The sequence below is a fragment of the Sceloporus occidentalis genome, unplaced genomic scaffold (genome assembly GCF_023333645.1).
Source record: "Sceloporus occidentalis isolate IW3139 unplaced genomic scaffold, rSceOcc1.0.p SCAF_45, whole genome shotgun sequence".
Lineage (NCBI taxonomy): Eukaryota > Metazoa > Chordata > Lepidosauria > Squamata > Phrynosomatidae > Sceloporus > Sceloporus occidentalis.
Window position 1 is genome coordinate 519,370 of NW_028317025.1, and position 23,566 is coordinate 542,935.

The following is a 23,566-nucleotide window of genomic DNA, read 5'->3' on the forward strand; positions in this document are numbered from 1 at the left end:
GTTCAGCACAGTGCCAGTGCACTACACTACCAGAAGTCTTGGGGCTCAGCACAGATTAAAGGTCTGGTCCCCATGTCCCTCCCATCAGCCCACCCCATATCTATTCAATTGCTCCACCCAGTGCGCCACTTTATGATCCTCCCATAAACACACCTAATGAGAGCAAGGGCGAGTGGGGCATATAGGTGCAGTATTTCTTTGCCCCATAAATAAAGTGCATATCTAACACGCAAACTCCCTCTAACACCCTGTGTGGTTTCTGTGCCTCTGGGGGTTATAGGCATGTCCATGTATATAGCAGTTTGGAATGCCACATGCACTGGCCGAATACGCATTGGGCGTCACCAGAAACCCTGCCCTTTTGCCCTAAGGTGAACTGCCAAAATGGAAGCACTTTCTGTGACGTCCTTTTCCCCAGATTAAAGTATTGTGGTGGAGGACAACAAAATTTTGGCGGAAGTTTGTGCCAGGTTATGTCTGCGGAGATGCGGGTGAACACAGAAGATGGAAGAGAGTATGAGAGAGAGAGAGAGAATGAGAGTTTGAATGAAAGTTCTGAGCTTTTTGCTTTGTTTTCGTTTGCTTTGTGGGGATTTGGCCGTTTTTGAGTACTAATCAATGCGTAGGAATCCAAATGCACAAGTCTAATAAATAGCATAAATGATGCAGGTTAGGAATGAGGGACCCTCATAATTTGTCAATGCACCCCAGGAATGCAGCTAAAACTACAAGACTACATATACTATATATACCTGTAATAGCCCTTAGTCGGTAATAGGGAAATCCGCTAACACTCAGCTATAAACCAGTTAATACTGTGGAATGTGTTTTATGGAATGGCAATTTCTAGCATGTGATCCTGTGATCACATGTGAACAGCTTTTGCAACTGCACCCTGCTAAACACCAGTATGTCATAACATGCAGCACACATCTACAGACAATCAGTGCTGAATTACTTGTGAGGAACAATCCAGATATGGGCTCAGTGAGAGGATGGTGTACCATAGCACTGGTGGGGATTCTGGGATATCTTTATATGGACAATTTCAACCTTGGTAAGAACGACATACCATGAAATTTGATGAATTTCTGCAGGGATCTATAACTCCATGGGGCTCACATGTCATTCTATCCACAGCCAGCCTTGCCAATGCTAGGGTCCTTGTCACTGGTGCAAGCACTGGCATTGGGGAGGAAATTGCTTATCACTATGCCAGGGCTGGAGCAGAACTTGTCCTAACTGCAAGAAGGGAACATGCACTCCAAAAGGTGAGTAACCTGATCTAGTGATAGAGTTGCAAAACTCTGGAAGCAAGAATAAACAAGACTCATAAAAAAAAAGAGTTAACCCCACCTGTAATGTGAGACAGGCAGGTTTTCGTAGAGCTGTGAAAGTTGAGGAATAGGATTAAAGGTAAAGCGTGTGAGTCCATTGTAAACTGTCACTCCCGCTTCTACGTATTATTGTTACAAATATAACTGCAGGACTTGGTTCCCTTGTGTAATATCTCTGTCTTTGGGTTTTTGGAGTTTTGTTTCTCAATAAGCAGGGTAATAAAATTTATTGATTTAATTGAAATGTGACATGCAGTTTATTTTACAGTTAGATAGTGGCTTTTGTAGGGCTTACTGTAGGGTCAATTTGATATGTAGAACTATGTAGGACTGTGGGACGTGTCCTTCCCGCTGTGATGTGACTCTAATTGGTAAAATTATACAGCTATATACATTCCTTGTAACACATTTTGCATATGCCATGAGATGGTTAATAGCATAGTTCTTTTCGATTCACTACAGGTAAAGACAAAATGCATGGAACTTGGAGCAAAGAATGTGTTCCTGGTTCTTGCAGACATGGGAGAACCTGCAGCTCGTAAGCAAGTACTTGACCAGGCGATCTCTTTGCTAGGTGAATGTGTGCAATGTTAATTGCCATACTTTACTGTATAATAACAATACAAATGCAGCTTTTCTCTCAGCAATTACGAGCGGTAGTAGGAAGTCGTGCTTCTCTGCGTCATTGTGTTAGGACCTTATACAGCCAAGAAAGAGAATCCCAGCCAGTGACCCAATAAAAAAATAACATTTGTCAGACAACATGTTCTATGTGTGGCCAACACATATTCACCAAGAGGGAGTACATAGTCAGTGTGCAAATGGTCCCTAAAGTAATAATGTACTATAAAGGCTGCCATTGCTTGGAACCACAAAAAAGCTTGGTAGTGTTCCAAGTCTTCAAATCAAACAAGTCTAGGAAGTAACTACCCTCTTTGTCACCCCTGTATACAGCATGCAAGATATTTTCTGGACTTGGTTGACTTGGCAGCTGTTGTAAAGTCAGAGATTATATACCAGTGGCAGACATACCCCCTCCACAATCTGGTTCTATTGTATGGCATATGTTAACTATTCAACCACTAACATTATTGCACAAATTTTTGTTATACTTTATGTGGCTTGCAGACCACAAGATCTGAAACATAATTCTCATAATAGATGTCTCCTGCAGCTGTATATTCAATGCAGTATATATGGATTGTAGTAAATTTGATCTAGCATCTATGAGGCTTTATATCAGTCATTAAAATATAAACACCGTTCTCTTAATGTCCCTTAAAAGTTGGTGAGTTTGTGTGGTGCATAGGAAAAGTTCATAGGGACCCAGGTAAGGACCAAAACCCTAAAGGAGTCTGAGGCAGTTTGACTTGTGCTTGTACCTGTCCACAATTGTCAAGCTGAGCTTAGCCATTAAGCTCCAAAACAGCTGTACTATTGAAAAGTAAGTTTAAAGAAGCATACAAAAAGGCCATTTAGCAAGCAAATCAGATACATGCTTGGAAGTACAGGTAATCTTGAAGCAATATCTTGAACTGTTTAAAAAAATGTTAACACAGCAACTAAATAATGCTCATTTGATTAATGCCCATGTGTCATAGTTGAAAGTTCAAAGGTTTGACTAAAGGATTTATCATCTAATTTAAGAGTGCAGACCTCTTTACCTAATGTATCAGTTTGTCTGAATGAAAAATGAACTATTAACATGTCTATTTTGAAAGCATTCTTTACAGCATTTTTCACACCTGCCTAACACTTACACACAGTGCTATATTTTTTTTTTCAGGCAAAAAGGCCTTTTAAAAAATAATAAAAAAAAAACTGATCCTGTGGTATCAATGGATAGGTCTGGGTCCCTAGTTGATTAGGCTAAAAAAGCGACTTGATATATAGACCGGACACTACCAAAATAAACTTAAAGCTATGTATTAAATTAACCCATTAGGGTCAGGTAAAAAATTATTAAAAACACGTTTTTTTAAAACCTGGGTTCTGGGACCCAGGGAAGATGTGTGTATTTGTATTCGTACAAACTTGTTTTTTTAACAAAAAATGCCTGTTTTGTGCATTTGAACAAATCTCCGATAATGTGGTCGATCCCAGATTAAACTGTTGAAACCGATTTGCAATGGTGTTAAGATTTTGTTAGGATTTGTCCATTCGTTGCCATGTGTATCCGCCAAGCTACAAGCTGTTTCGACACCATTACAAGCCGTTTTGGCACTCCTTGATGTGGTAAAGTGGGAAGGGACTGTGTATAGGAGGGTATATACCACTGACTGAAGATATGTAGAAGTAACAAAAAAAAACAAGAAGTGGTCTCAGTAATGATTATGGCCTGTGGGAGTTTTTCGTTACTTTTTTTTCGCTCTGGCCAATCAGTATTTACAAGGGGAAGGGACAATCATTACATATATATAGGTGTGTTGATGCCCTTTTACCTTTTTGCTCATATACAACACTGCAAGTTAATTAATAAAGTGATAGTTTATTTTAGTGCAGAAAATTTACTGGTGTGGGGTGGATTTGGAGAAGCTGTAGTGTACAGTCACACTGTGCGCAAGCCCAGTAGAATATGCGAGGGGGGATTCAGTCTGTCTGCCAGTACCTGTCCCATGCCCTGCTCTCTGCTGCTGCAGCTTAATTTCCTTCCTTGATGTGAGGGATACAATCTTTTTAAATTTTGTGTACCTTCTGTTTTCTTCATCACTGACCTTGGGCTTCAATAAAGAAAATAGAGGTTGGCACGTCACCCACTGAAACCAACACTGTCTTGTCCAGCCATACTTTTCAAAATCACCTTCTAATTTGTTTTGTCAATGAATATAGGAGCCACAGTATTCTGGCCATTCCTTGGAACTCTGTGGATTTGAGCATGTGTCTAAGGGTCACAAGAGTGAAAGGGCAGATTTTATGGGTTGCGCAATCTAGTACATCATTGAAACAACATGAAGAAAATGTTAACATATTGTTAAATGAATTACTAAACAATATATTTATATAATATTTTTTGGTTTTTTAAAATTAATCTATGCAGGTTGGGAGAAGTGGGTACTTTTGTCAATCATCCCCTGTCCATGGTCCATTTTTCCCCCAATATTCAATATTGGAGCAGGTTTGTCAGTGGGTAATTGACTGCCCAGCTACAGTCTTTCTGCTCTTCCTGTACAGCTCAAACGTATCAGAAGATTAGAGTCCATGTCAAATTCACTTACCATTTTCACCTAGTTGAATAGAATACGGTGCCAGGGAAAGAGGCAAATCCACACCAAATAAAATTTAAGGGGCCCACTTGTTGTATGCATGAAAGTGCCCCTACAACTCAGACACAGACAAGTTGCTTACACCGACGTGCCAGCGTAGTTTTGCTTCTGGGTTGAATCCCCAATGCAATCAGTGAGCAGACCATGGAAGCTCAGAGATACCTTAGTAATTTTTACTTTTTAGTTTTCCTAAAATGTGGGTTTTGTGGATCCCTATTAAAGTGCAACTATGAACCATAGTTATTATCCAGCAGTGCAGTTCTGCAACTAATATCTAGGAAAACCCAGTCATTTGGATCATTCATACAGTGACCCCCATCTGTTACCTTTGCCTTTGTGCATAAAAATTGGATAGAAAGTTGGGTAAGATGTGTGGCATGCTTTGAATGATTTAGGCTAAAATAACGCATCTATTTTTGTAGAACTTTTTTGTTTTGGAACTCCTTAATTGATAGATCCAGTGGCATATTCTAATCGGCCTAGCAAGTTTACGTGGCGCTGCAATTCTTTAAAATGGCATCATATCCTATTGTGGAGGATGGCTAGGGAACTGCCTCAGGTCAGACCTAGGACAGCTCTCAGTCCTAGGTCTGACCAGAGGCAGACCTAGACCCCGAAAACACCCCCTTAGTAGGTAGGAAAGGGGTCTACCTCATGGAAAGGAGAAGGAAGAGGGATAGGAAAGAGAAAATATAGAGACTGAGGGGCGCACAGAGAGTGAACTGAGAGAAGACCAAAGAAAGGAAGCAACGCTGAGAGTAGGAGCAAAGTAGAGTTTATTAATAGGGGTTTGAGACAACTGTATTATCATTTTGCAAAGTCTTTGAAGGCTTTCCTCAACTCCAGTTCCGGGTTCAGGATATATCTGTCATAGCATGACGATTTCCATTTTCCTAATCTCTTGATTATGTGCACCGGTATGTTGTTTTGAGGGGCTGCAGATACTGCCCCAATACAGAAGGATTGGCCCGAGAAGGAGTTTGGATTATAACCTAATCTTTGCGCTAGGCGATTGATATATAACATGAAATCTGTCGTGGTTAGGGGGTTCGTGGGGGAAGTTCGTATTGGAGAGAGAGGCTGCCAAACACTTCAGTACCTTCACGACCTGCTCCTGGCTGCCGAACATACTTTAACCCTGATCTGTTCTAATTTTGCGGAGAGGGAATGCTGGTCTGTAGGGTTAGGGAATCTAGACTAACCCTCTAACAATTCCAAGGAGGTAGCAGGACCTGAGGTTTTTATGTTGCAAAACTGGGATCTGCAGCGCATGAAAAACCCCAAGCAACTTGAGCAAGCTAGTAGGTGGTATCCCAGGAGGTCCAATGTGCAGGTGCCAGAGATGTCAGATAGGAATTATAACATTTACAGATGATCTATATGAGTTACTAGCATTGGTTGCCAAACCCTTCTTCAGACTGATAGGACAAGGCATCTATAGCCAAAAATAAGTTTTTGGCTAGGACAAGATCGCAGTGGAGTGAACCGGATTTTTGCATCTTTTTCATCTCAAAAAAATATGGTATGTATAAAAATCTACCTAACATATATATCATGGATTTTCATTATAAATCCTCATTAATATGTTATGCTCTAATTAATAGTTGCTTAAACTGATGAATTTAGTCATGCTAAAATCTCTGACCGAGACAATATATTTGATTGGGTAGTTATTTGTGGGGGGCCATCGAGGATGGCTAGAGCACAGATTCTGTGCATTTTAATATACCCTTTGGAGTACCTTAATTACATATGGTAATTGTATTTCATACAAAGGAGTAAATATTTTAGTATTTATTTATTGCGCAGAAGTTTGGTACAAGCTACTTGTGGTACTTGGAAGTGTTTAAATCATACATGCATACAGACATACACATACCATATATGTATATATGTGTGTGTGTGGGGGGGTTTTAGTAATGGATTCATATTCCCAAGATATGTGTATATATACTGAAAAAAATCAAAATTAGAAAAAAGCAGCAATATAGTTGTGTTTCAATTAAAATAGTTTTGTAACTTCTTATTTTCCTCTTCACAGGTGGCGTAGATTACCTGGTGTTAAATCACATTGGTGCCACCCCATTCAAATTGTGGGAGGGAGATGTCAATCATACACGTTGGTTAATGGAGGTATGTGTGATGTTTAGCTTCAGTCAAATACAAGAGCTGTCTTGTAGTTTACGCTCTTTGGAACTTGCTCACATATTTGGTTTTTCCTTCTCCATATTGGATCAACTTTTTTGTCCTTAATTTCAGGTAAATTTTCTGAGCTATGTCGACCTTGCTTCTGTTGCGCTACCCTACCTGACCCAATCAAAAGGCTCCATCATTGTCTTATCGTCCATGGCAGGTAAAAGAATCCTTTGTTTTAATGGTGATATGTTTAAAAATAGGGGATAGTATGGCTGGATGGCTTGATCAGGCAGACTACTTACTTAGATTGCCAGGTTATTAGGTACCCCAGTAGAGACAAGAAGGTGTGACATCATATTCTCGTACCCCGAATTCTATTATTTATTTTTACTATTTATTATTTTTACTTCTATGCCCATGTTGTCTTGTTTCTTTTGAAATTTGGCATGTAAAAAAGTTTAATTTTAATGTGATGTCACACCTTTTGTTATGTCTCATTGTTACTTTTGTTAGTTTTTACATTTCCTTTGTCAATATTAATATATTATATAATATTCCCTTCTCACCCCTATAGGTGTTGTGTCTTCCTCAACCTCAGGTTCTCTATCAGAGGCCTGGGAGTTTGAGGGTTCTGCGCAGTATCTTAGCTGTTCCTAGCACTGCACTCTTTTGGACAGAGTGTTTTGATGTTTTTCCTAGAATCTGTTGGGGCCACTCTCCCAGTTTAGGAGTCATAGCCCAGAGTGCACCTATGGCCACTGGGACAACTTTGGCTCTTTTGTAGCTTCTTCCTGATGTTCTTGTCACTTGGCACCACTACATCTATCACCACCACTTTCCTCTGGTCCTTGTCTACTACCACGATGTTGGGTTGATTGGCCAGTACCTGCTTGGCCGTCTGGATCAAGAAGTCCAACAGGATTTCAGCCCCGTTGTCCGCCACAACCTTTTGGGGAATCTCGCATTTGGACTTGGGAGGCTTTAGCCCATATTCCATGCAGATGTTCCTATACACAATGCCAGCTGCTTGGTTGCACCGTGCAGTGTACAATGTTCCTGCGAGTATCTTACAGTCTGATACTTTGTGTTGGACTGTCTCAGAGGCTACTCTTTTCCTGCAACGTGGGTCCTATCTGGTGAGTTAGATGCCTGGCTCTATGGATCTGGTACTTAGTGCCTGCTCTTTTGCTGCCATTATCAGTGCCTCAGTGCTGCCTTTGAGACCAGCCCTGTGTGTGGCATTGAGTCATAGGCTTTCCTGTAGTCAATTCAGGCTGTGCTCAGGCTGGTATGTCTAGATTTTTGAGTCTTGGGTGACTGCTCTGTCTATGAGCAACTAGTGCTTGCAGCCTCTGGTGGTGTTCCCTATGCCATTCTGAGCTGTGCTCATGTACTGGCCTATGTGGTCCTGTAGCTTGGTGGCTATGATGACTGATAAGACTTTCTGTGTTGTGGGGAGGCAGTATTGGCTGGTAGTTGGAGGGTGGTTTACACTTATGAGGGTCTTTTATGATCAGCACTGTCCTTGTGTTAGCCAGTATGAGTGGGAGCATGTTGCTAGCAGGTGTTTCATGTGTCCTGCCAGGCATTGATGTACTGCTGTCAGTTTCTTCAGCCAGTATGGACCATGTCTGGGACAGGTCCTTTTGAGCTCTTCATGTTGTTGACTACATGTTGGATGTTTGCTACTGTGATGGTGACTGGTTCCTGTACTGGGAGAATGCTGTGGTCTACTCTAAGGTCCTGCAGCCACTTTGCATTGGTGTTATGTGTTATTTAATTTGCACTGCAATTCAGAGTTCCACTGACCTTGGAAGGTCCTTTGGAGAACAGAGCATTTATCTTTTTGGCCTCTGCTTCTCTAGTGTATCTCCTTTGTCTGGTAGCCATTGCTCTGAGCCTTTGTTTAGCAGTCTCGGGCTTCGGATGGAGTTATATCCTTGTATTTTTCCAGTAGGCAAGTCGTCTTCTTAATCTTCACACCCTTCAGTAGTTCTACCAGCTGGCTAACTCTGTGATGCTTCTGATCTTATCTTCCATGGAGGGCATGTTCTCTTGACCTACCATTATACCAATATGGGCTTTTGTGACATCACATTCTAAATACATAGACATTAATATGTGATTGGTCCCCCATTGCAGCTAAAACAGCTTCCACTCTTCTGGGAAGGCTCCACTAGAGTTTGGAGTGTTTCTGTGGGAATTTTGTGCCCATTCATCCAGTAGATCGTTTGTGAGGTCAGGCACTGATGTTGGACGAGAAGGCCTTGCAATCTCCATTCCAGTTCATCCCAAAGGTGTTCGATGTGATTGAGGTCAGGCCTTTGTGCAGGCCAGTCAAGGTCTTCCACACTAAACTTATCCAACCGTGTCATTGTATATATATTTGTATTTAGTGTTCCCTTTTATTTATTGGGTTTTGTTCAATAAATAAGTGTTATTTATAATTATGTGATTTTATTCTTTGAATGTTTTTGTTTGTGTGATTTAGGAAAATTTCCTCTGCAAATGTATCGTATCTCTTATATCACTTCCTGTGATGTAACGCATATAGAATTAATTATGCAAATTAGCATGGCCGGTATTTTTTTGCAAGAAAGGTGGCAACCCTAATCGATAGATGCATTCAGAAATACTGAAAACCCACCCCAGGTTGCAGTATGACTGCTCCGGAGAACTTTCACAAGCGCCACTGCGAGAGTTTTTGCCTCTCGCAAGATAGCGGTATCCTTTAAAACAATAAACGAGTTCTCAAGAGAATCTCTCCAGACCCTCCTGAGAACTCTGAGCTCCCCCTGCAGGTTGAATTCAAGTACTGCATTCAACCATGCAAATCAATGGAGCCCTGCTTTCTAATTGCAACGTAAATGTAAAATATTAAAAGGAAATGGAAAAAAGTTAAAATAAATAAAAAATTGGTAACATTTAAAAATAATTATGCAGTGTCACCATCAGGGGAACCATCCAGTTGCAACAAAATGTTACGTCGAAAATATAAAAGAAGAATAATGTTATTAATGTTTTATGTTCAAGTGTTACAATTAGTGTTCTATCTTCCTAAAAATGCTTGCATGGAAAGTTGTAACACGCTAGCATTTCAAATACCCGTGGGGTGACCAGTTTAAAAAAATGTATGGTTAGATGGGGTAAATTGAATTGGCCGGGCTCAAAGATGTCCCAAATAGGACATAGGGGCAGACTGACCAAATAAAAAAAGACGCACCTCCCAAATGTGGCCTTTTAGCCCCCAAACAACCTGCCAAACCAATGCATGAGTGGCATCACTGTACTCCGGGATGTTGATGAACACATATTGGGGTGTTATTTGCAATTAACATATACCAAGGGCTGTAAATCCCTAAAGTACAATGTGTGTGAAAAACAACACACAAAAAATGTTTGTCAAGGTTTGTGGTAGAATTAGTACATGGAAAGATTTTAAATACCACCATTTTAAATAACCTGGGGTGTTTATAGTTTGATGGGGCAAACTGAATTAGCCGGGTTCAAAGATGTCCCAAATTGGGGCAGAAAGACTAGATGTCAAGATTCAAGTTAAAAAAAGGGAAACTTCCCCAATGGGGCCTTTTACCTCTCAAGCAACCCAACAAACCCATGCATGGGGTGATCACTGTACTCGTGAGATGTTGCTGAACACATATTGGGGTGTTGTTTGACCAGGACATATACCAGGAGTTCTAAATTTCTACCTGAAATAGAATTTGTGTAAAAAAACAAAAAAAATACATTACTGCCACAAAAATTTGGCAAAGGCTGGTGGTAGAACTTGTGCATGGAAAGGGTTAAAATACCAGCATTTGAAATATCTTGGGGTATCTAGTTTTCAAAGAAATATGGAAAAAATGTTTTGAAATAGGAAAACGCTACTTGTACTTATTGCCCTATAACTTGCAAAAAACACCAAAACATGGGGTATTTCTAAACTCTATTTAGCAGGTTTTTTTCATTAGCTTTTGTAGATGAGTAAAATATTTTTCAAATCAAATTGAGAAAAAGTGCTTTATTATTAGGAAATTAGTTGATATGATAAAAAAAATTGTATATGAAAAAAGCTCTTCTTGTTCTGAAAAGCCCCCCAATATATAACTTGGGTATACTAAATCAGAGAGAAGAAAATTACAGCTAAACATGAGCACCGCAGAAATGTTAAAACAGCCTCAGGTATAAAGGGTACAAAAAAGAAAAAAAAATCCCGTTCTTAAAGGGTTGATGCATAGAAAACAAATCATCAATTCACTTCTTCCACTGTAGGAAAAGTCCCCATTCCATATGCAGGACCCTATGCTGCATCTAAATTTGCACTGGAAGGATTCTTTGGAGCCCTAAGACACGAGCTTACCATGCAAGACATACCTGTGTCCATTACACTCTGTATCCTGGGCCTAATTAATACAGAGTCTGCCATGGAAAAAATAAAGTAAGTAGTGGATTAACTTACTTTTTTGCTTTTTCGTTGGAGAGGTAGAAGTGTTTTGAATAAGCGTGTAAGTGCAAAAGCATCAGGTGTTGGTCCTCGTTTTTTTTATGCTTTGTGTTTGTTAAAGTCTAAGGATATGTGCAGCTCAGGGGCGTACCTAGAACATTTGAAGAAGCCTGTGTCACCTATGCCACTGAAGCAGCCTAACTGTGCCACCTCTGCCACTAAAGCAACCTAACTGTGCCACCTCTTCCACTAAAGCAGCATAGCTGTGCCAACTCTGCCCCAAAGCAACCTGCCTGTGCCAACTCTACCCTTGAAGCAACCTGCCTTTGCCAACTCTGCCCCTGAAACAGCCTGTCTGTGCCAAGTCTGCCCCTGAAACAGTCTTTCTGTGCCAAGTCTGCCCCCTTAGCAGTCTGCATGTGCCACGTCTGCTACCACAAATCAGCCTGCATATGCTCCTTCTGCCCCCCAAATTAACCAGCATGTGCCACCTCTGCCCCCAGTCAGCCTGTCTGTGTCATTTCTGCCCCTAAACACTAACTTACTAACTTCATTCATTCACTCACTCACACATTCACTCTCCCGCACTGCCTTACCTCTCTTGCTGATTTCCCTGGTCCGGGGGCTGGCTGTGCAGATGTCTATGCAGCCCGATGGTGGCTGTCCGGGCACCCTCCTAATAAGTGACACCCGAGGCGGATCGCCTCCCTTTAGGTATGCTACTGGTGCAGCTGTCAAAGATAGCTAATTTTTAGTGATGTTCACTCATCTCCCTTGCAATAAGAAGAGCATACTCAAATAAAATGAGGAGGGCTCTAAAACAAGTTTCCAAAACTGATTTAGAGTTTGGTCAGGCATATATTTGCACTTATTCGAATTTAGGACATGCAGGACATAAGGACATAAAAAGTCTGGAGATTGCTTAAAAATATGCTACAAAGTACGCAGAGTATTTAGTGACTCTCGAAGGTTCACCAGTACAAAGGATTTATTGGTGTACCTGTGTTACAGGAGGACCCTAATTTTCATGTCCTACACCTCATTTCATTCATGGTGTGTCATAGATCGATATCTTTGTGCAGGGCACAGTAAGTCTTTTGCCTCAGTTCCCTGCAGAGTCTAAAGCAATTTACTATGCTCTAGAGAACAAAAAAGGAGATATGTTTAATGATATACCTATATGGATAGTGCTACTGGATTTTTACAATGAAATCCAGGTACATTTTCAATGCTTTATCTATGATTCCAAAAAGTCACACCAAAGGAGCAGGATAGATAAGCTCTATTTTGGTGTATTGAAAAAGGAAACCCACCACTGCTGCATGGTAAATGGGTTGTAAGGCTGCAGAACAGGTTCCACCCATGATGTTTAGGCCCTATTGCTTTTGTTATGCCTGTGAGAGCAGGTCAGACTAAGTATACCTAGCTATTCTTATACTATTTGTTCTCTTTCTCCAGAGATAAGGTCACTATGCCTGTGTATCCTGCCCAGGATGCTGCATTGGCTGTGATAAACGCTGGGGCCAGCCGTGTGCACGAGATGTATTATCCCTGGTATGTAAGGCCTGCATGTTTCTTCCGGGATTGGTTCCCACAGATCAGAGACTGGATCTTGTTGAGCAGCTACCATTACAAACCATGAGATCAGGAGGCAGCAGTGTAAACCAGCCTCCATGCAAGATAAGCGATTGTTGTCTGCTAGTCATAAAAGAGGCAAAACTACTTATATGCCGAATTTGCATTCTTGTGTCCTTTTCACAGACCACGGCCACTCTTTCCTGTCTTTTCTGATCCCGCAAGGGGAGAAACAGGTGTTCTGTATTTTTAGTAAGCACTGGCAATTTAGCTTTGGCAACACTGACAGGCTACCTCCTTGTTTTGAAAATTAGCTAATGTAGAAATCACTACCTTTTTGAAACATTTAGTCACTAGATGGAGGTGTAAAGCCTGGCTATATACAGAACCAGTGTAATTTTAGTTTCACCTGTTTCGAAACACATATGATTAACTAATTACTTTTCTTTTATTATTTGTTTTATTCATACATGGTTACAAATAAACATTAAGTTTTAATAAAGTATTTAAGCAAGTCTCCTTGCTTTACCTATTAGTATTGATTAGCGAGGATGCTTCCTAGTTGTCTGTTTTATCCTAGTTGTCTGATTATTAGTTTTACAAAACGAAATACTGTAAAAGTGCGCATAGAACATGCAAGATCAGCATATATCAGCAATATAGTTCAACATGTTGTGTAGTTTAAATAAAGACACATTCCACATGTCTATCCGAGTATTGTTCGATTATTTTGTTTTCATCTGATAACATAAACAAAGGTGTGAAATATTTTTAAAACAAAAAGAAACACAGACTAATAAGCTTAAATACAGATGAAGATCCCGGCATGCAAAACTTGGGAGGCCCAATGAGCTGGATATTCCAGATTTTCATTTTCCTTAATTAATGAGAGAAGTTAAAGATAAGGGGAGTCACATGGGATTTACAATTGTGTGCTACAATAAGTAAAACAATTTTACATGTTTTAAATAGCATGTGCTCCGGAAAATTCAAGATCGTATGCTTTGGGTCTGCCTGAACTGAGATAGGTAAATGACTGTCGATAAGTAATAACACTCTTTCCCAAAACGACTTTAACCTTGGGTATGCCCACCATATGTGATACATTGTATCCTCAGCATCACACCAACGCCAACAAGGTTTTGAACATGCACTATAATTCTTGTCCAACTTCAAGGGCACAAAATGGCACCTTTCAATTGATCTCCCAGTGTCCTGAAAATCTAGGTACCTCTGCCATGTTCTTTAAGGCTTTACCCGGCGGTGCTTCATTATAGTTATGGTTAATTTCTTTGGTACCATATAAGCTAAGTATCTAAATTCTTGTCCACAAAGTAAAATGTCATAAGAAAGCGATATTGGACCCTTTGATGTATTTCTATTTAACTCTTTAATAAAACCATGTGTGGCTGGCCTTGTAAGCAATGTTCCCTTTTGTATAAATGATTGTAACACATGCTTAACTCTTGGACAGAGTCTTGGACAGAGATATGTAACACATTCTCAGTAGTTTCTAATATACCAGAGACAATAGGTGTCTCCTAATGAGGCTTCCACACCGCTTCATGAAGGTTAGCTAGTGGCGTTTCTAAAGTACCAGCCTGAGCTGCTTTGGCTGTTTTAGCCACCTGGTGTTAAGCTATTAGATTAGGGACCTCCAATTTTCCCCTCAGTCTATGTCTATATAACATGTTAGTGGATAGTCTTGCTCTGCTGTCAGGCAATATATAGTTATTAATTGACCTCAAGCAATGACTCTAGGATAGTTATTTTTTATCGTATTTAATGATTTTGTTAATTCGATCCATAAAAAATGTAATACTTTCATTATGCCTGTTTTACTTAAACTCGTTCCTAAACTAATTTATATCAAGGACCAAGAATCCCACTTGTAATGCCTGAATCTTGGTAATGTTGTTCTTATAATAGGATATCCTGCCGTGTTCTTCCAGTTGGTGCATTATCGCTCAACACTATATCATTAGTAAAGAAGACCGTTGTTATTATGTTCCATACTGCCTAACTGCATTCCCTTGGTTTATGTTGCTAGCCTTATCCTAGATGCCAGACACTACCAACTAGAACAAATATTAGAGGTGACAGTGGGCAACTCTGCCTGGTACTGTTTATAAAATTAAATAGAGATGATTGTTCATAACACATTGTAGCCAGTGAGGTATCCAGGCTGGCTAGGCCTAGGGCGGCAAGCCTAGGGGAGGCAGCATCTAGTACATCGTTGTTGCTTCCGTTGAATTTGCTTGGTTCCTGTAAGGTGTGTTTGTTGCCGCCTACTGCCACCTACTGTTTGTCTGTTGGGACCTAGTCTCTGCCCAAATTGTCAGCAGTTCAGGCCTGGGCCATTTCTTCTTCCAAGACTTCCAAACAAATAGTAAGTCTCTTAACCGCGTAGAAACAATAACCACATGGAGCCACATTAAAAACGCAAAACTTTATTGATCTTCACACATTGGAAATGGGACAAAGAATCAGCGTCTCATGCATTTCGTCCATATGGCCTTAATCAAAGACCATTTATTCTGACCTCCCTGCTCCTATGTTTGGCCTTTCCGCTGTCCAGTCTCTACACCTGGGTTCCTGCTACCTCTGCTGAGCATTACAAACTGTTGGAATTTTTTCTAAGATAGGTTAGGGAAACCATCAGGCCTGTAGGCTTTGTCTCTTTTCACAGAGCCTATAACTTCTATTCCTGTTATCGGATTCGCTGACATCACTAACTTAATTTTCTTCATGGGTATTTGAGCCAAATTGTAAAGCTTGCTGTAAAAGGACACAAATTCCTCAATGATTGCTTTCAGGTTTGTTGGTTCATAACCATTAGCCATCATAATATAAGGTATTCGTAACTGCAATTTTGTAGCCTTAAGCGTATTTACTAGCAGCCTATCCGCTTTGTTAATAGAGTTGTTTATAAGTTTTGTAAGCTGCATGTCAGTAGAAAGCTTTAGCTTCCGTTAAAGTGTTAGTGCCTCTGATTTATCTATTTTATGTTTTCATTCTAATTAAGACAAGTTCTCCTTCATATTTAAAAAGTGTTGATGGCATTGTTTCTTTTTCTGCCCCCTGAGCTAAATTAAAAGGCTTCTGATAAGAGCTTTATGAGCCAGCTAAACCATTGGGAAAAAAACATCAGGTGTAACATAAGCATACCTGGGAACTCTCTAGGTTCAAGACCCAAATCCTCCAGGTCGCGGTAGCAGGGTCTTGACGCGCCCCGCTCCCTGCTCATTTTCCATTTAAATTTCCCGCTGACGTCAGGGGCGTTCCCGCCGATGTCAGCAGGAAACACCCACATTTAAATGGAAAATGGGCCCCGATGTGTGTGTCTAAGGGCAGTGTATGTGTATATGTGTGTTTATGGGCAGGTATGTGTAAAGGTGCTGGGAGGGAGGCTAACATTAGCCCGCTCCATCAGCAGCTGCAGCCTCCAGGACTGGTTGGGGAGATCACGGATCTGTAATTTCTATACCTGTAATTTAGGGGGTTTATCTACACCAAGGGTGTCCAAACTGCGGCCCTCCAGCTGCTGCAGGACTACATCTCCCATGCTCCTCTGCCAACACCTTAGCTGATAGAGCATTATTGGAGATGTAGTCCTACAGCAGCTGGAGGGCCGCAGGTTGGACACCCTTGATCTATACCTTTTGATGCTAAGTTTTTATGTGAATTCCAATTGATCTATACCTGCAAAGCTGGGTTTGTGTGTTATTCTGTTGATCCATATCTGGTAAGCTGTTTCCGTGTTTTTTTATTTGATCTACATCAGGGGCGTCCAACATGCGGCCCGCGAGACCTCGAGGTGCGGCCCGCGTAAGATCTTACGCGGGCCGCACCTCGAGCCTTGCTACTTACCTGTGGGAGGGTCTTCTGTACTGCTTAGAGGAAGCAAAACCTAGCAGAGTTCACGTGACATTGCATGACTCTGCTCTAGTCCTGCTTCCTCTGTGCAGTACCAGAGAACGCAGAGGGAGGCCACGCCCTCTGCTGAAGTCTGTGAGCGGCATCGAGGAGCTGCAGTGCAGGTAAGGGGGTGGGGAGGGTGTTTGAATGAGTATGCGTGATTGAGGGAATGAATCTGTGAATTAATGAGTATATGAATGAATGAGTGTGTGTGTGTGATAGCATGGATGTGTAAGTGCTGGAACCTCGGCATGAGTGGACTTTGATTGCTGTTAGCAATCACACTCCTATCATGCCAAATCAGCCAGTACATGCTGAAACCTAGCTAGCTGCCCCCCTTGTGTATTGATGCTGCCAGCAATATGGGGTCTACACATCACTTACAGCCACCCTGTACCAGCATGTACTGGCTGACTTGGCATGATAGGAGTGTGATTGCTAACAGCAAGCACAGTCCCATCATGCCTAGCTACCAGCATTTACTGGTTGCCTGGGTATGATAGGAGTGTGATTGCTGTTAGCAATGACACTCCTATCATGCCAAGTCATATTGCTAATTTTTTTGTTCAATTGTGGTGTGTTTCCTACTTTTATTAAAAATGTGAGTTTTTATTATTATTTATAAAGGTGGGGGGTCATTTTTGGTTTTGGCTAAGAGAACTGTGAATGTTTTGGTCCAGAATTTTCATTTTGGTGCATCCCTAGAATAAATAGAAGTATTTCATTTTTAATTATCCTGAATTTGTAGTCACAAACCTTTCTAGGCCCAGAAATCAGTGAGAGGAAAAGTAAAGGTTTTGTGTCATTTACTTTATTTTAATCTGCATATTTTATTAAAGGCCATATTTTCTCACAGTGAAAAATGAGTGTGGCCCTCGCACGTATACAATTCTGATGAAGTGGCCCACTGCAGAAAAAACTTGGACACCCCTGATCTACATGATCTCAATGCTAAGTTTACATGTGATTTCCAGTTGATCTATACCTGCAATGCTGGGTTTGTGTGTTCTATTGATCAATACTTGCAATGACATGTGTCCATGCATTATTATTGTATACCTGCAAATACAGGATTTGTATGTCTGATTCTGTTTGTTTGATCTATTCCCATGTGAATTTAAATTGATCTATACATGCAAAGCAGGGTTTTTGTGTTCATGTGTTGATCTATAACTGCTATGCTATGTTTCCATACATTATTTATGTATGCCTGCAGTTATAGGGTTTGTTGATCTATACATGCAAGTGCTGTTTTATGTGTTGTTTATTTGATCTATACCTGAACTGCAGGGAGTAAGTAAAAGAGAGGCATGGCTTAGTGAATAAGGGGACAAAGGGATTCTGGGGATGAATACAGGGGAGAAGACCTCTCAATGTCACGGTAGGGTCAGAAGGAGGAGTTGTGGTAGTGGAGGGGATTATTGCATGCTAGGCAGTGTGGAGTTGGGGTTGTATGTTTGTAAGCTGGTGTGTGTGTGAAGGCAGGGTTGTATAAGGGCAGTGTATGTGTATTTGCATGTCAATGGGCAGGTGTGTGTAAAGGCAGTGTGTAAGGGCAGTTGAGTGTAAGGGCAGTATATGTGTATTTGCCTGTTTATGTGTAAATGTGTGTGTAAGGACAGTGTAAATATAGGTAGTGAAGAACGTTAAAGGTGTGAGTTGATCATAGAAAGAAACAAGGGCAGGTCACACCAATATTCTTAGAGCCAGTGTGCAAGTAAAATCTATTTTCCTTTAAGACAAGACTCCACTGCTGGAGGTGACAAGTTCACTTTGAGTTGGTTCTGTCTGCTCCTACTTCTGGCACAGGTAGTAAACAATGTAACGGTACCTGAAATAATAACTATATACAGAAAAACTGAACTAAAGTGAAAGCCATTTTTGTAATAATTGTTGTGTTATATGGAATATGAGAAAATAAATAATAGATTGGGTATATATTTAGAAGCAAAATTAAGAACAAAAATATAAAACAATAACTCATAGATCAGTTGAATTAGTTGAACTGTTTACAGAAATAATTCCATTTCACTCTGTTCCACCGATAAACAGATTCTTCTCACCACCAGTTCCTTCTTCATTATATCAACTTTAATTGATTCTATTAAAATGATTTATTGAACATTTTGCATATGTGTACTAAAAAGCACCGGTGATATGGTAAAACCTGGAGGCCTCCCTGCACTGTGGACCATAAATTGGACCATTTTAATTTTCGTTTGCCCCCTTGTTTTATTGTAATCTCCCTTTGTTTACTTTGATTTTGCAGTTGTTGATGGTAATACATTCTCTATAAATGCTGAAGGTGTAATTGTTTTAGTATGCATTAAATTGCAATTTTCTGTGTTTGGTAATGCAATGATTGTGTTCATTCATGTTTAAATTCAAATTTTCCCTGGTTTTCCTGGTACAACTCTCACGAGGGCATCTTTTAAAAATACATACCTACTTCCACTTCCAATTGAATAATTGACAATTGTCAAGGTCAGCGTTACACTCCATTCTCTACTAAATGAGAAAAACAAAAATAGCTTTGGAGGACGGGTGTAGGATGAAACTGGGTGGGAACTGGATAGAAATTTATAAGACCTGGCAAGGTTAACATTAAGCCTTGACCCTCCTCTGCCTTCTGTGGCACCCTTAACAATATGGCACCATAATCACATCCTTAGTCTACCTAATGAAATAGACATCCATATTGATATTCAGCTAATAAACGATTTAGGCTATAGGCAATGTTGTAGTTAATCTACGACTGTAGTCACTCATTGATCTAAAGAAGGTAAGCATTATATATATTAAATATTTTTATTTTCAGGACAAGCAGGGCTTTCTTTAGATGCCATTATATTTATCATATCATCTAATTTACTATAAAAGCAATAATAAATTATGGTGATTTTTTGTTAACAAAATGACTTTTTCTCCCTTTTATTTGAAAAATCTTTTACTCATCTACAAAGACTAATGAAAAAACCTGCTAAATAGATTCTACTATTTGTCCTGAGTTTAGAAATACTCAATGTTTTCATGTTTTTTTGCTTTTTTTCTGCAAGTTATTTGGCAATAATTACAAGTAGTGTTTTGCTATTTCAAAACCATTTTTCCCCAAAATCTGGTCATCCTGCCCCATGTGCTATTTGGGACATCTTTGGAGCCGGTCAGTTCAATTTACCCAATCAACTGGTTATTTTAACCCTTTCCATGCACTAATTCTACCATCAGCCTTTGCCAAACTTTATGGTAGTAATTTATTTTTTTCACACACATTGTACTTCAGGTGTGAATTTACCGCACCTGGTATATGTCCCTGTCAAACAACACCCCAATATGTGTTAAGTAACATCTCGTGAGTACAGTGACACCCCCCATGCATGGGTTTATTGGGTTATTTAAGAGGTAAAAGGCCACCTTTTTTGGCATTTGGACATCTGGTCAGTTTGTGCCCATGTCCCATATTTGGGACATCTTTGAAGCTGGCCAATTCGATTTACCCCATCAAATCATAAATTTTTTTAAAACTAGGCACCCCATGGGTTTTTAAAATGCCAATATTTTAACTCTTTCCATGCGACAAGTTTTGTGACGATATAGCGCTAATTGTAGGCCTTGCTCATAAAAACTTTTTTTGTATATATATATATATACAGTACCTCACAAAAGTGAGTACACCCCCTCACATTTTTTGTAAATAGTTTATTATCTTTTCCTTTGACAACACTGAAGAAATTACACTCTGCTATAATGTAGAGTAGTGAGTGTACAGCCTGTATAACAGTGTAAATTTGCTGTCCCATCAAATATAACTCAACACATAGCCGTTAAGGTCTAAAACTTGGCAACAAAAGTGAGTACACCCTAATTGGAAATGTCCAAATTGGGCCCAAAGTGTCAATATTTTGTGTGGCCATCATTATTCTCCAGCACTGCCTTTAACCCTCTTGGGTATGGAGTTCACCAGAGCTTCACAGGTTGCCACAAGAGTCCTCTTCCACTCCTCCATGACGACATCATGGAGCTGGTAATGTTAGAGACCTTCCGTTTGAGGATGCCCCACAGATGCAAATAAAGTTTAGGCCTGGAGACATGCTGGGCCAGTCCATCACCTTTACCCTCAGCTTATTTAGCAAGGCAGTGGTCGTCTTGGAGGTGTGTTTGGTGTCGTTATCATGTTGGAATACCCAGTCTCCAAAGGGAGGGGATCATGCTCTGCTTCATTATGTCACAGTACATGTTGACATTCATGGTTCCCTCAATGAACTGTAGCTCCCCAGTGCCGGCAGCACTCGTGCAGGCCCCGACCATGACACTCCCACCACCATGCTTGACTGTAGGCAAGACGCGCTTATCTTTGTACGCTTCACCTGGTTGCCGCCACACAAGCTTGACACCATCTGAACCAAATAAGTTTTCCTGGTCTCATCGGACCACAGGACATGGTTCCAGTAATCCATGTCCTTAGTCTGCTTGTGTTCACCAAACCCTTTGTGGGCTTTCTTGTGCATCATCTTTAGAAGAAGCTTCCTTCTGGGACCAGTTTGATATAGTGTGCGGCATAATGGTCTGAGCACTGACAGGCTGACCCCCCACCCTTTCAACCTCTGCAGCAATGCTGGCAGCACACATATTTCCCAAAGACAACCTCTGGATATGACACTGAGCATGTGCGCTCAACTTCTTTGGTCGACCATGGCGAGGCCTGTTCTGAGTGGAACCTGTGCTGTGAAACCGCTGTATGGTCTTGCCCACTGTGCTGCAGCTCAGTTTCAGGGTCTTGGCAATCGTCTTATAGCCTAGGCCATCTGTATATAGAGCAAAAATTCTTTCTTTCACATCCTCAGAGAATGAATTGCCATCAGGTGCCATGTTGAACTTCCAGTGACCAGTATGAGTGAGTGAGTGTGAGAGCAATAACACCAAATTAATGGCCGTGTTTTGAGTTATATTTGAGGGGACAGCAAATGTACACTGTTATACAGGCTGTACTCTCACTACTTTACATTGTAGTAAAGTGTCATTTCTTCAGTCTTGTCACATGAAAAGATATAATAAAATATTTTCAAAAATGTGAGGGGTGTACTCACTTTTGTGACATAATGTGTGTGTGTGTATATATATATATATATATATAAAACAAAAACTGTCTGCGCTTCTTACCCTAATAAAGCTGGCAACAAATATATAAACATAATATAAATGAGAGGTTTTGGTTATATGAATTGGCCAAAGCATAATTAAGTCACCCGCCACGTCAAGGCACACTCTCAATAGGGTGAGAACCTACTCTCACCTCCTACATAGTGGGCACACAAAGCAGTTTATACTGCTGCCAAAACCTTATTAATGTGTTGGGGGAGGTGCAATTAAACCTCCTCCCTATTAACCCCTGGACAGCAAGCTGCAACCAGACTGATGAGGAGCCAACAACCTTGGTAGGCCTCGTATTATACATTTGTATTATTTGAGCCTGTGACTTTTTCTTTTCCCTGTATATATATATATATACAGTATCTGAGGGGACAGCAAATTTACACTGTTATACAGGCTGTACACTCACTACTTTACATTGTTGCTACCAATTTTATTAAAAAAATTAAAAAATGTTATTTTATTTTACTAATCACATTGTGATTAGTTAGCTGGGCTCCATTGACCTGCATCTAGCCTTCGGCAGGTAGTGTTACTGGCATGCATGTCAGCAACACAAATTATTTTTAGGAAGCGATTGTCGGTCGCACTTGTGAAGCTTCCGTGGATCCTACAAAGCAGTGATGCAGGCAGGGCCGGACTGGCCCACCGGGATACCGGGAAACTTCCCGGTGGGCCGGTCGCTCCGTGGGCCGGTCGGCGGCAGGCCAATCTTAAAAACAGCCGCTGAGCGGCATTGAACGCGGCAGCCGGGTTGCGTCCTCCCGCCGCCGGCACGAAATGAAGTTAAGGAGGCCTCGCTGCCCAATGGCAGTGCCTCAGCACTTTGTCCCACGTATTAAAAGGGGTGGGACGAAGAGCTGACGCACGACCATTGGGCGGCGCGGGGCGTGAACACCAGCCCCTTTAACTTCATGAATGTCGGCCTCCACCCGCTGCCCTCACCAGACACCAGAAGCAGTGGTAAATCGGGGAGCGGGGGTATGTGTGTGTTATATGGGGGCTTAAGGCTTATCTGGAGGCAGAGTGCCCCATGATATGCCTTTTAACCCCCTTTATGCCACTCTGCCTCTAGAAATGCCTTTTAACCCCTATATGCCAGAGTGGCATATAGGGGCATAAGGCATTTCTGGAGGCAGAGTGGCATAAAGGGGGTTAAAAGGCATATCATGGGGCAGAGTGGCATATAGGGGGTTAAAAGGCATATCATGGGGCAGAGTGGCGTATAGGGGGTATAAGGCATTTCTGGGGGCAGAGTGTCAAGCCTGGGGCAGGTTGGCAAATAAAAGGGGAAAAAAATATTTTTCTCAATCATAGCTTTTATTAAATATGAAAAATAGTTTACAAGGATTAATAAAGAAATAAAAGTTTCTTACAAAAATATCGTGAAGAATAATGTGATCACTGTTTTGTTCCACTGAATAAAATGGAACTTTTTCATCTAAAAATGTTTGCAGTAGCAAATGTTTTGATTCCATTATGTCTAATGTATTTAATTTATTAGGTCCTTTTAACGCTTTTGCTTTCAGGTATTTTAATACAAATAATGTGATAAAAATAATGTTTTTAGTTTTTTATATGGCAAATAATATGACTCGGGTATGTATAAGGGGTGCGTGTGGGTATAAGAGCTCGACCGCGAGATATACTATATGGGGCTGGTCTCCAAATGTTTCCAGGGCTGCTTTTCAGTCCCAGTCCGGCTCTGGATGCAGGTATTAAACAGGAACCCTGGACATGTATGG

General features: G+C 40.8%; 1 protein-coding gene across 1 annotated transcript; it reads left to right on the plus strand.

The window, feature by feature from the left end:
• The first annotated feature begins 1,073 nt into the window (after window positions 1–1,073).
• On the plus strand, window positions 1,074–12,822 carry LOC149289411 (hydroxysteroid 11-beta-dehydrogenase 1-like protein). The gene is made up of 6 exons (XM_089490506.1): window positions 1,074–1,271; window positions 1,800–1,911; window positions 6,642–6,733; window positions 6,860–6,953; window positions 11,009–11,174; window positions 12,639–12,822. The coding sequence occupies exons 1-6, from the start codon at window positions 1,074–1,076 to the stop codon at window positions 12,820–12,822; spliced, it is 846 nt and encodes a 281-aa protein (XP_089346632.1).
• The last annotated feature ends 10,744 nt before the right edge of the window (window positions 12,823–23,566 follow it).